This window comes from Thamnophis elegans, chromosome 2 (genome assembly GCF_009769535.1).
Source record: "Thamnophis elegans isolate rThaEle1 chromosome 2, rThaEle1.pri, whole genome shotgun sequence".
Taxonomy (NCBI): domain Eukaryota; kingdom Metazoa; phylum Chordata; class Lepidosauria; order Squamata; family Colubridae; genus Thamnophis; species Thamnophis elegans.
In genome coordinates this window covers 141,850,061-141,863,441 of record NC_045542.1, presented here as the reverse complement: position 1 = coordinate 141,863,441, position 13,381 = coordinate 141,850,061, and the positions used below count along the sequence as shown (strand labels likewise).

Here is a 13,381-nt window from a genome sequence, read left to right as displayed (position 1 = left end):
TCTTCTACTGGGAATAGGAGAGAAATGTGTTTGATTAAACCCAAGCCTACCTCACTTTGCCTCTTGGTACCAATGTGAATCAAAACATGCTTCTTTGTTCACAATCCATATATTTCTGAATTTTGCAACACAATTTCATTTTCATTGCAATTTTTAAACAAGTGGAAATGAGGGGAAAATCTATCATCTTTCTCTCATCTCTTTCTTTCTCCCCCCTCCTATCTATCTATCTATCTATCTATCTATCTATCTATCTATCTATCTATCTATCTATCTATCTATCTATCTATCTATCTATCTATCTATCTATCTATCTATCTATCATCTATCTCTATCTATCTATCTATCTATCTATCTATCTATCTATCTATCTATCTATCTATCTATCTATCTATCTATCTATCTATCTATCGTCTGTCTGTCTATCTAACTAGCTATCTATCTAGTATCTATCTATCATGTATCTATCATCAATCAATCTATCTATCTATTAGCTATCTATCTATCATATATCTATCATTATCTCTCTCTCCAATCTAATATAGCTAATCTATCTAATCTAATGCACTAATCTATCTAGCTATCTCTCTACCTCTCTAATCTATTTTATTTACCTAGCTAACTAGCTATTATCCTCATTATCATCTTTTTCTGATAACAGTGAGCAGCAATGCATTATTCATAGCAGCCCCTGTCCTATGAAATATTTTCCCCCTTGAATTCTGGCAGCACCCTCTTAGCTTAGTCATTAAGAGTTGGCTCCCTCCCAGCACGAGGCATTGAGGAAGCAAAATTGGAACTCAGGGAGGGATGCTGGGCATCACCTTTTCATGTTTGTTGACTTTATTTTTGTGTTTTTATTATTGTCGTTAGCCTCTCACAGTTATGTCTCACAAGATGGGCAGTCATATAAACCCAACAAGCAAAGGAACAAACAAGGAAACAAATAATCCTAGGGAAACTGCACAACAGCACCAGCCATCTGTCTGAAAGTGCCCATGATTCTTCTGTATAGTTTGTGCTTTGCATGGCTACGTGACCTCTCCTGGGATTTAAGCAAAGGAACACGAAAAGTGCTCTGCATGCAAATACACACTTTCCCCAAACCACGAAAGCAGATTTCTTCTGGAGATGGCTAGAAGAATGCAGCTGTTCTACATTTCCTCATGCCTTTTTTTTAAAAAAGATTTTTATTAAATACATTTCTTAGTACTTAATAAATATCGTATTGTCTGGTTATTTAATTTGCTTAATAACACAAATTTACATTCTTAATCCCCACCCCTTTTTCCAAACCATTGGTAAAATAGATTCCATGTTTGATAACATTCTACATTCTACATCTTCTTTCTGTTTAATTTTTCAATGTCAATCTATCCATTTCTGCACAATCTACTACAGTGATGGAGAACATTTTCGCCTCGGGTGCAAAAAAAACCACATATGCGCTCTATTGTACGTGCTCGTGTGCCCACCCCCATAAGTTAATGCTCCCCACGCAATGCCCCCTGCACATGCACATGCGTGCATGCGTGCACAGCTTTCTTGGAACCTGGGGAGGGCCAAAACGGTCTTCTTTCCTGCCAGAGGCCCTTCTGAGGCCAGAAACAGTCTGTTTTCCAAATTCCAGGTTGTATCTTGGGCCATTTTTCTCCCTCCAGAGGCTTTAGGAGGCTTACCTAAAGCCTCCGGAGGGTGAAAAACAGCTCAACACACAAACCGGAAGTATAGGAGCAGACTTATGGGTTGCCTGCTGGGCCGTTTCTCTCCCTCTGGAGGCTTCAGCAGGCTTCCCAGGGAACCTTCCAGAGGGCGAAAAATGGCCGAAAATCAAGGTCGAATATCAGCTGGCCAATGCACGCATGCACGCTGGAACTAACAGGGCCATGCCTTGTGTGCCCTCCAAATTGCGTGCCATAAGTTTGCCATCACGGATCTAGTATCTTCCTGACTATCTCTTCATTGGATCTTCATTTTTCCAGTATTGTGTGAATATAATCCTCGCTGCTGTTAAGACATGTAATATTTACATTTTTAATTCATTTTTTCTGATATTATACCTGATAAAAACAATAGTCATGCCCTTTAGATGTTATGACAATTGTATTTTTTTCTAACTGGACCAGATCCCCATATTTAGTGGGAAACAATACATTAAATAGTAAAAATATTTGCTTCAGAACAGCACTCCAACTGGAAACCTCATTGATTTCAGAAGAAGCAATCAAGGAACCAGGACAAGTCACATGGAATATGATTGAGCCTTTGGAAAAACTCACCATTAATAAGTGCGATGTTCAAACCTCGACCGACGTTATTTTTCACATTGCTCATTATCCTAAAAAATGCAAATGAAGGCAGAGATTGAGAGCTGAAGTTCCACCAGCATGACTGGTTAAGGCAAACACAAAGCCTATGAAATGATATGCACAAGTACACCGACTGCACCAAACTTACATGTTGCCATCAAAGCATATGGAAGGACCAACCACATTTGCTGCACCACTGATGATTCTGAATGCAAAAGTATATTCGGGACATGGTTTTCTGTTATTGCACTTATTTGGTGCTAATGGTGTTTCTGGCAAGAAAATTAAGAAGGGATTAAAAAAAAAGTATCCTGTAAATTATATTATGTGAGAGATCTCTTCTATTAATTGGGACCCATCTACCACATCATTAATACAAGTTCTGTACAAGTAAGTCCCTGACTTACAACCATTAAGCAACCATTCAAAGTTACCATGGTGGTGAATTTTTTTTTTTGCAACCAGTCCTTATAGTTATGATTGTCACAGAATTCCCTACAAGTCACGCAGTTTCCTTTAAAATGATCTGCGCATGGGCACAACACTAAACAACAAATAGAAATTACATTTTTAAAATGAAGATTGTTCTGCGCATGTGCAGAACAGAAAATCAAGATGGCACTGCCGATCATAGAACTGGTATGGTATCAGGTATCCGCCGGAGTTACTACCTATTTGGCTGAACCGGACTAAATAGGTAGGAACCTACTGCTGGTGTGTGTAACACATGATCATCATTCATGTGAATGATGGCTTCTACCAAGAGAGTCAATGGGGGAGCCAGCTTCCCTTAACAATCACATGATTCAGTTACCAACTATAGTGGTTTGCTTAAAAACCATGGCAAAAGTGATAATAAAGTTGATCCTTGCTTAGCAATGGACATTCTGCTCCCAGTTGTGGTCATGTGTCAAGGACCAGCCTGTACATTTTCCCCAAATATTTCCAATCATTTTATGGGTGCATGAGACCAAGAATGATATTGGCCATCTTAGGCTTTCTGTTGAATTTTCATTTTGCTTTGTGATAGCCTTCCTTGTCTGTTTCCACCCAGTAATTTCTCTCTTCTTTCTGAATGATCAGGGCAAAGCCTTGTTAGTAATTTTCTGTTGGAAACTGTATCAATGACCTTAATTTTATTGAGATACCAGCTGACAGGGTCAAGGCCAGAGTTTGGCTGTCTTAGGTCCACTACTGATGTCTACAACATATTCCATTTGGTATGTCCAGTTGGACAATGCTAATCGGAGCACTGCCTCCAGCCAGAGGCAGCCAGATAACTCTGCCAAGCATCATTGATAGTAGTAAGGATGCCAATGACCCTTCCAAATGTGGAGTCAGCCCTTCATCTGATGAGGAAAAGAAAGGAACTAGGTCTCAGACATCAATAGGTAAACTCTATAAGCATTAGTGATCATGTCTCAGCTTCAACTGGTCCAGGGGTGGGTTTCTGTCGGCATTGCTCAGTGTAGGTGCGATTTTGCCTATAAATAGGTCTGCGCCGGCGCAAAACATTTAAAAGGGTCAAAAAAAAGATGTTGCGATGATTGGGGAACTGGTTTGGGGGTGTGGTGAGCATGCCATCACTACTGGTTCAGAGACCCAGTCACCATTTCCACTACCGGTTCCACCAAACCGGTGCGAGCTGGTAGGAACTCACCTCTGAACTGGTCCTAAAAACACAGTTGTTGGGGGTAGAATTTGTTAGTTTGGATTAGATGAAAAAGGACCAGACACACTAAGAAGGATTTCTTGGACCTCTTAATCCAAGAGACCAAGTATATGGGCTCCTTTACTTTCTGTACCAATGCATTTGCAAGGAAAGGAAAGAAAAAAAGAAGCCATTTTGTCCTGGTTTTTAATCAGGGGTGAAATCCAGCAGGTTCTGACAGGTTCTGGAGAACTAGTAGCTGGAATTTTGAGTAGTTTGGAGAGCTGGCAAATGCCACCTCTGGCTGGCCCCAGAGTGGGGTGAGAATGGAGACTTTGCAGTATCTTTCCCCTGCCACGCCCACCAAGACACGCACACAGAACCGGTAGTAAAAAAAAAAAAATTCCCCACTGCTTTTAATTAAGGGGGAAAATATCACGGCAGCTTTGTCTTCTCATCTTTACAAGAAAGGAGACAAGTGTGTGCATGGAGAAGAAGGCTGGCTGGAACAAGGAGAAGGAAAAGTAGACATTAGACATTCTGAGGGGGGGGGGTGACCAATGTTTATTCTCGGGGTTTTTGTCCTGAGGGGCTTTGTCCTAAAATTATAACCATAGAAAACTGAGATCTGAAGAACTAGGGTTCTGATAAAAAGGTAAAAAGAAAAAGAAAGAATACAGAAAGAAATGTACTCACTTGTAGTTGGTCCAATGTGCGACCCTGCAGAAGCCACCAGAAAAGACAAAACAGAGTATTTTAAATCAGATTAGAATCAGCTCTCTTACTGATAGTTTTATGAATGGATTTGAGAGCCTCTGGAATAAAAGGGACCAAAACCTTTTGGTCTCATTCATTTAAAAGTTGACCACTGAAAAATATGCTATGGGTTACAGTATCGTTCCTTGTCCCCACAAAAAAGGAATCTCTGAGGTAATCCTCATGCTTTGAAAGCAAAGAAAAGCTTTGCCTCACAAAATCCTAGGGTTTTTTTCTTTTTTGTTAAAAGTAAGAGATAACAGAAATAGAAATTGCATGCTTCCATGATTCATCAAAATAGATAAAATAAGGTGTGGAAGATAGCAGTTTTCCCTCAAAGTCTAGTGACCTAAAATAATTCATTTTACTCTCTATATTTAAATAAGATGTTATCACTAGGACTCCTAAAGGAGTATTTATAAATTAAAATAATATATCTCTTTAATTTCCCACTTGTTTCCTATAATTGAGTGAACTGATAAAGTGTAATAATTTAATTGCATAACATGGCATGAATACATATGTGAACAGTTTTTATTGTACTTGAAAGATGAAGATGTTTTTGCAGTGTTTTCCTTTTTTTTTTCACTTCCTCTTTTATGTATACAATAAAACATGTGAAAGAGATACTATTGCAGTGAAATTTGACTAGTCTGGGGCTGGCTATTTTAGGCTGTGTTGATGAAATTCAGCAGAACAACTGAAAGCAATGGTGCAATTTCCTATCACTGGAAGATTAGAGAGAATTGAAGAGAAGTGATGGAATTAATGGGTCTCCAGAAGATTTTCGTTTCCACTGTAAAATTCACAAAATTTGCCTCAACACTTGCAATAATATTGCACATTCACAGCCCACTTCAGTCTTCAAGAAGTTCAGGAGGCTGAGCTATGACTCCTGAACTGCAAAAGTTACCCAAGTTTCATCTACTACAAAACCCAGTTTGACTTTGGAGACCAGCAATAGAATTACGCAAGACTTCTAATCTGATGTCTGAAAGGAGGGATGAAGACATAATTGTAGTTGTAAACTCTCAAAATCCTCTCTGTGCTTTATCTTCCTAGGTTAAGTAAAAAAAAAATGCCCAAAGGATCTTCTGTTTGTGCTTTTGGGATCTTAAATAGAACCAACATGTACTTATTAGATTGGGTAAAGGAAGGCACACAAAGGCTTCAGTAACAACAGCTCTTTATTGCAAGTCAGGTAAACATCCGGCTGAGGAAGAGTTGGACAGCAGCCCCTTTTAAAGGGATCTGTCAGACCCTTTGACCAATGGGATTAAACCTCTGTTCCCGCTGGAACAGAGGACCTTGGTGGAAACCTCTGTCAGTGGGGGGGGGATATCTAACACCCCTCCCCTCTAAGATAGAAGAATCCAGGTAGGCGGGCTTTTGCGTAGCTCTGCCTGATCTGCGCAGTTCAGTGGGAGTGGTTTCTTTGGACAAGTCGGAAGGACTTGTTTGCTCCGCAATTCTGCCTGGTGGAAACTCCTGGAACTTTTCACAGGCCGTGGCTGGAGCTTCTGGAGTTGACGCACTCGGAGCTTGCTGCGGGCTTGCATCAAAATCAGATAAGTCTTCTGATATACTCGGGCTTGAGTTCGATGTAGAAGGATTGCTACTTCATTTTGTAGGGCTTTGACTAGCACGTGCAGAAGCTATGGAGTTGGTAAATATGCCTTCTCCAATTCCTCCCATCCTCAAGCTCTACTAAATATGATCAAGGACCGGTAATTCCAATGACTGTTGCAGGAATCCACAGTGTTCCCCTGGTGTAGTTGTGGGCGTATACTGAATCTCTTATGGTAAAAGATCGAACCTTGCTAGTGGAGTCAGGGGGTGATGAGGTAGAAAAATTTGTATGTAACCAGTCTAAGTGTGACCTTAGGCGGCGGCCCATGAGAAGCTCAGAGGGGCTTCTCCCAGTGGTAGCACTGGGTGTGATGTGTTGAATCAGTAAGTAGTGGTCAATTCGTGTTTGCCAATCACCTGGGCCAATCCTGGCGAGGGCCTCTTTTGCAGATCTTACCATTCTCTCCGCCTGACCATTGGAGGCTAGATGGAGGAAGCTAGGAAGGTCTCAAATGGCATAGCCATAAATTGGGGCCCATTGTCAGAGACCAAGACGTCGGGCAGGCCATGCATGGAGAAAAGTCTCCGTAGTACCTTGATAACTGCTTCCGCTGTAGTGGAAGTCATCAGGACTACTTCTAACCATTTTGAGTAAGCGTCCACAACTATGAAGAATGTTTGGCCATGTACCGGGCCAGCAAAGTCAATGTGCACCCTGGACCATGGTGCTTGTGGTTGCTCCCACTCCTTAGCGGGTGCCTCTGGGGGAGCCAGTCTGGACTCCTGACACGGTATTTGAGTATTTGAAAATTTATTTATAGGCCGCCTTTTTCCCTGGGGGGACTCAGGGCGGCTTACAACTCAAAGGGAGGGGGATACAAACAATAACACATAAGGACAATACATAATTAAAAATAGAACACAACATTCATACCATTCGGGTGGGGGTGAGTTACATTCTTTAACCCCAGGCCTGACGGGCTAGCCAGATTTTAAGGGCTGTGTGGAAGGTCTGGAGGGTGGTGAGGGTACGAATCTCCACGGGGAGATCGTTCCAAAGGGTCGGAGCTACTACCGAGAAGGCTCTCCTCCGCGTAGTTGCCAGTCGACACTGACTGGCAGATGGAACTCGGAGGAGGCCTAATCTATGTGATCTAATGGGTCGCGAGGAGGTGATTGGCAGGAGGCGGTCTCTCAAGTATCCAGATCCACTACCATGAAGGGCTTTATGGGTGGTAAGTAGCACCTTGAAGCGCACCCGGAGATCGACAGATAGCCAGCGCAGCTCGCGGAGGATAGGTGTTATGTGGGTGTACCGAGGTGCACCCACGATCGCTCGCGCGGCCGCATTCTGGACTAGCTGAAGTCACCAGATGCTCTTCAAGGGCAGCCCCATGTAGAGCACGTTGCAGTATTCCAGCCTAGAGGTCACAAGGGCACGAGTGACTGTTGTGAGAGCCTCCCGGTTCAGGTAGGGTCGCAACTGGTGCACCAGGAGAACCTGTTCAAATGCCCCCCTGGTCACAGCTGATAAATGGTGGTCGAAGGTCAGCTGTGGGTCCAGGAGGACTCCCAGGTTGCGAACCCTGTTTGAGGGGTGTAATGTTTGACCCCCCAGCCTGAGAGATGGAACACTAACCAAGTTAGTGGGAGGGAAACACAACAGCCACTCGGTCTTATCCGGGTTGAGCACAAGCTTGTTAGCCCTCATCCAGTCCCTAACAGCTTCAAGGCCCCGGTTCATCACGTCCACCGCTTCATTGAGTTGGCACGGGGCGGACAGATACAGCTGGGTATCGTCCGCATATTGATGGTATCTTATCCCGTGCCGCCGAATGATCTCGCCCAGCGGTTTCATGTAGATGTTGAAAAGTAGGGGGGATAAGACCGAACCCTGCGGCACCCCATATGTTAGGGGCCTAGGGGTCGATCTCTGCCCTCCAACTAACACCGACTGCGACCTGTCCGAGAGGTAGGAGGAGAACCACTGCAAAACAGTGCCTCCCACCCCCACCTCCCGCAGTCGTCGCAGAAGGATACCATGGTCGATGGTATCGAAAGCCGCTGAGAGGTCAAGGAGAACCAGGATGGAGGCATGGCCTCCATCTCTGGCTCTCCAGAGATCATCGGTCAATGCGACCAAAGTGGTTTCTGTGCTGTAATCAGGCCTGAAGCCGGACTGGAAGGGGTCAAGATAGCTAGCTTCCTCCAAGGACCGCTGGAGCTGGTAGGCCACCACCTTCTCAACAACCTTCCCCACAAAGGGGAGGTTGGAGACTGAACGGTAATTGTTAAGAACGGCTGGATCCAGAGATGGTTTCTTCAGGAGGGGTCTCACCACCGCCGCTTTAAGTGCGGAGGGGAAGACCCCCCTCCCGAAGGGAGGCGGTAACAACCGCCTGGATCCAGCCCCGTGTCACCTCCCTGCTGTTAGCAACCAGCCAGGAGGGGCACGGGTCCAGTACACAGGTGGAGGCACTCACAGCTCTCATGGCCTTGTCCACATCCCCAGGGGCAACATCCTGAAACTCAACCCAGCGATGGTATTCCAGATTATCCCCCTGTGCCTCGGCTGGATCTGCAAAGTCGGAGTCCAAGTCCGATCGAAACCGAGCAACTTTGTCCGCTAAGAACTGGACGTATTCCTCAGCCCTACCCTGCAAGGGGTCCCCCGTCTCCCTCCTATTTAGGAGGGAGCGGGTTATCCTAAACAGGGCGGCTGGGTGGGACTCAGCGGACGCAATCAAGGTGGCAATGTAAGATCTTTTTGCCGTCCTAATTGCCCTGATGTACTCCTTGATGCAAGATGTCAAAAGTGCTTGGTTCGATTCGGACCTGTTGGACCTCCATAGGTGCTCTAGGCGTCGCTTCCGGTGCTTCCTCTCCCGGAGCTCCTCGGTGAACCAAGGTGGCCTCCGGAATCCGCTGCCTCGGAGCGGCCGTAGTGGCGCAATCCGGTCAAGAGACTCCATCGCTGCTGAGTTCCAGGCAGCAACAAGAGTCTCCACCGGACTGTGGGCGAGGGTATCAGGAATAACCCCAAGCTCCGTCTGGAACCTCAAGGGGTCCATAAGTCACCTGGGGCGGAACCACCTGGTCGGTTCCTCCTCCCTACAGTGGGGGTTTGGTCTCCGAAAGTCAAGCCTCAGTAGGCAGTGGTCTGACCACGACAGGGGTATGATCTCATTACCCCTCAGACCAAGATCACAAGTCCACTGCTCCGAGAGGAATACGAGGTCGAGCGTGTGACCCGCTGAGTGAGTTGGGACCCGAATTACTTGGGTCAAGCCCATGGCTGTCATGGAAGCCATGAACTCCTGCGCCTCATCAGAGTGTTCACCGAGCGAAGGCAAATTGAAATCCCCCAGGATCATAAGCCTGGGGAACTCAATTGCTAGCTCGGCTACTGACTCGAGGAGCGAGGGGAGGGCTGCTGCAATGCTATTGGGAGGCAGGTACGTTAACAGCAAGCCCACTTGACCCTTGAGGTCCAACTTCACCAGTAGGGACTCACACCCGACAAGCTCCGGAGCAGGGATCCTACGAGGTGCTAGAGACTCTCGGATAACAATAGCCACACCCCCACCCCTTCCCTGAGCTCTCGGCTGATGAAGCACCTGAAATCCTTCTGGGCACATCTCTACGAGGGGGACTCCTCCCTCCAGGCCCAGCCAGGTTTCAGTAATACATGCCAGGTCTGCCCTCTCATCTAAAATTAAGTCCCGGACGAGGGGAGCCTTGTGAACTATAGACCTGGCATTTAGCGACAACAGCCTGAGCCCAGGGTCCTGATTACCCACGCCATCTGGCCTTGGAGTGGGACTCATAGGGCCGGAAGGAGGGATCTCTGTGACGTAGCGAGCCCTCCTTCCCCGGTAATGGCCAGCCCTAAAGTCCCCGCCATATCTGCCCCTCCCCGTTACGACCGCGATGCTCCGGCCCACTCCCGTGTCCGTGGTCCCCCCGACCACCCCAATGACCCCCGCATTCCTCGGCAGGTCCTCCGAATCAAATGTACTCATTCACTCACCCAAGCAATCCCCACGTAGTAATTAAAATACAAAAATACAACGATAATAGCAATAAAAAGTGGGGCCATTCACTCACTCACATACATATCACATGCATATCCCATACTAAGAAAGAAAAGAAGAGAGAGAGAAAGAAAGAAAGATAAAAGAAAAAAGATAATTTGCGCAGTGTTAAATTACGAGTTCAAGGAGAGCCAGATGGTCCGTAAGTCCATAAGTAACAGCGCAATAGACCGGTCAAGCCGGGACGATGTGAGGGAGCTAAAGTGGCCTCTTTCTCCAAAAGTCTGGTGTAGGAGGAATAGTAGTCGGGATGGCATGGGTAAAGTTTCTGAGATAGTAGTGGGCGATGAAAGCCACGATAATAAACGCAGTCCGGGGGGAGAGATACAGAGCTGAAAGTCCAGCGGGCTAAGTCCATAAAGATGAAACATAATTGAAGGGGCCAGTTAAAGTGGGTGGTAAAGATGGTAATCATAGCTAAGTCAAAACTCCCAAGCAAACGCAGGGGCGATGTCCTCCAAGAAACTTATCCACAGCGTTCTCCCAATTGCAGTGACAAACCAGGTCTAACAAGCCAACAGCGGCCCTACGATAGTCATAATCCCCATAATCTCCAAGCCTAATGGTGATCGCGAGGAGACACAAACCCCCTCTGCAGCTAAGTCACGATGTCTTCTAAAGCTGAGCCGCAGCGTTTTCAACGGTCTCAGCAATAAAGGCACCCCGACAGTCACGGCATACAAGGCAGCGAAGAGGGAGGGGGAGGTGAGGCTCTCTCAGCCAGCAGTTAGAAGGAGGTCAAAGCTCTCTCCGACCAGCTGGATCTCCAGTCCGCTGCCAGCGTCGGACCCCCAAGAAGTCGCTCGTGCCCTGGCCTCCAAACGCTCCAAACGCTCTCCAAAATGCTCTCCTCACTCCGAACGCTCTGGACACTCTCCCACGCCTTCCAAAGCCAGTTGGATCGCCAGCTGGGTCGCGGCGTCTTCCGAGCGGCTCCCGGGCGGCTCCCGGGCGGCGGCGGCGGCGGCGTCTTTCTCAAAAAGCAGCCTTTGAGAGCAATATCTCTCCAGTCTGCTGCCAGCGCCAAGCCCCCGAGGAAATTGCTCATACCCTGGCCTCTCTCCAGCTCAATTTCTGAGGCCAATTTCTCCCCTTTGGCTGTTTTCCCTGTATGGACGCCAGAGCAGTGGACTCGGCAGACATGTTCCTTGCACATGCGCATATCGGTGTGCATGTGGCTACCCATTCTGTCCATGCTAGGCCACCATACGTAACTCCTTGCCAGAGACTACATCCTGACTATCCCAGGATGCCCTACATGTAGTGCTTCTAGTACCGCAATGCGCAGTTTGGTGGGAATAACTACCCTGTCCCCCCACAGCAAATACCCCTTAATAACTGACAGTTCATTGTGTTTGGCAAAATACATTTTGAAATTTTGAAGCCCCATCAGGCCCCTTGGGCCACCCCCTCCACACCCAGTTCAAAATTTGCTTTATTGTGGAGTCCTTTGCAGAGTGGCGTGCAACAGCAATAGATGAGATGGGTCCAGTTTCCAGGTAGTCAATGAGAAGGACCAGCGTCTCGGAGATGGAGTCGGCAAGAAATTCAGGCAATGGGCCGCGGCTCAAGGCATCACGTGCCCTAAAGTGGAGCTGGGTCAGGTGAATGAGGCAGTAGGAGTAGGCAGCCAGGAAAATAGTCCATCTGGTCATGCGGGGGGATAATGTTACTGGAGTGGGGCGATTCCCAGCCAGTAAGCCCAACAATGGCTTGTGGTGTGTAACCAGTTCAAAATCCCAGCCATAGAGATATTCATGGAATCTTTTTACTCTGGCCACTGCAGCCAAAGCCTCGTGGTCCAATTGGCTGTGGTTCCACTCTGCGGCGGACAATGTCCTGGAGTAAAATGTAATAGGGGCCTTGGTGCCATTAGGCATGCAGTGGCTGAGGACAGCGCCGACACCAAAAGGGGAAGCGTCACAGTTCAACACCAATGGCAGGATCTGGCTGCATTGTACTCGGAAAGAATCCACTGACAAGAGTTGTTTTACTGCGGCAAGCGCATCGGTCTCAGCTTTGCCCTAGAACCATTTCATGTTCTTGGCTAGGAGGCAATGTAATGGTTCAGCAACGGTGGCTTTTTGTTTGAGAAAGATGCTGTAGAAATTAAGGAGCCCAAGGAATGCCCACAGCTCGGTCTGATTGCGAGGTGTGGGGGCATCCTGAATAGCTTTAATTTTTTGTGAGGTCAGGTGGATTCCATACCCATCGATCAGATACCCTAGGAATTCAACCTTTGGTACATTAGTCTGACATTTTTTTTTTTTGAGGCAGAGACCCTTGTCTCTAATTCTGGCCAAAACTGTTTGTATGCGTTTTAAAAGTTGCACCTCATTTGCAGCCGATACCAAGATGTCGTCGAAATAGGGGACGACTCCTGGAATCCCCTGCAAAAGTCGTTCCATGATGCTTTGGAACAGTCTAGGGGTGATACTAACTCCGAATTGCAGACGGTGGCATTTGAATGCACCCCTGCACATCACAATGGTTTGGGCCTCCGCGGTAGCGCCATCTTACTGGCAATTGTTGCTATGCCTGCACCATATCCAATTTTGCAAAAAGTTTTCCTGGGCCGAACGAATGTAGTAGGTGCTGTACAATGGGTACAGGGTAGGCGCTTTGTTGTAATGCTTTATTAATTGTGCACTTATAGTCTGTGCAGATGCGGACAGACCCGTCAGATTTAACAGGTGTCACAATAGGTGTCTCCCAGCATGCGTGATTGAGTGGCTCTAGGATGCCCTGGCTCACGAGCTTGTCAATTTCTTTGTCAATTTTAGGACAGAGAATGAAAGATATTCTCCTGGGTTTTAGCCTAATTGGGACTATAGTGGGGTCCAAGCTAAAGGAAATTTGGGTTCCCCCGTACTTACCCAGACCGGTGCCGAAAACTTCCTCGAACTCCTTAAAGATGGCTTCAGCGCTGTCGTCCTGCACGGAGTTGATTCCGGTCACTTCCATCCCCAAAGCTTGGAACCAATCTAGCCCCAGGAGGCTCT

At 46.8% G+C, this 13,381-nt stretch overlaps 1 protein-coding gene across 1 annotated transcript in view; it reads right to left on the bottom strand.

Annotated features, from left to right (window-relative positions):
• The window catches only part of FAM3D (FAM3 metabolism regulating signaling molecule D), a 49,861-nt gene that overhangs the window by 14,891 nt on the left and 21,589 nt on the right, over positions 1–13,381 (bottom strand). Inside the window, exons 4-6 of the mRNA XM_032238893.1 lie at positions 4,657–4,680; positions 2,458–2,581; positions 2,280–2,338 (exon numbers count right to left, since the gene is read on the bottom strand). Coding sequence (XP_032094784.1) covers positions 2,280–2,338; positions 2,458–2,581; positions 4,657–4,680 — 207 coding nt within the window. The remainder of the gene's footprint in view (positions 1–2,279; positions 2,339–2,457; positions 2,582–4,656; positions 4,681–13,381) is intronic.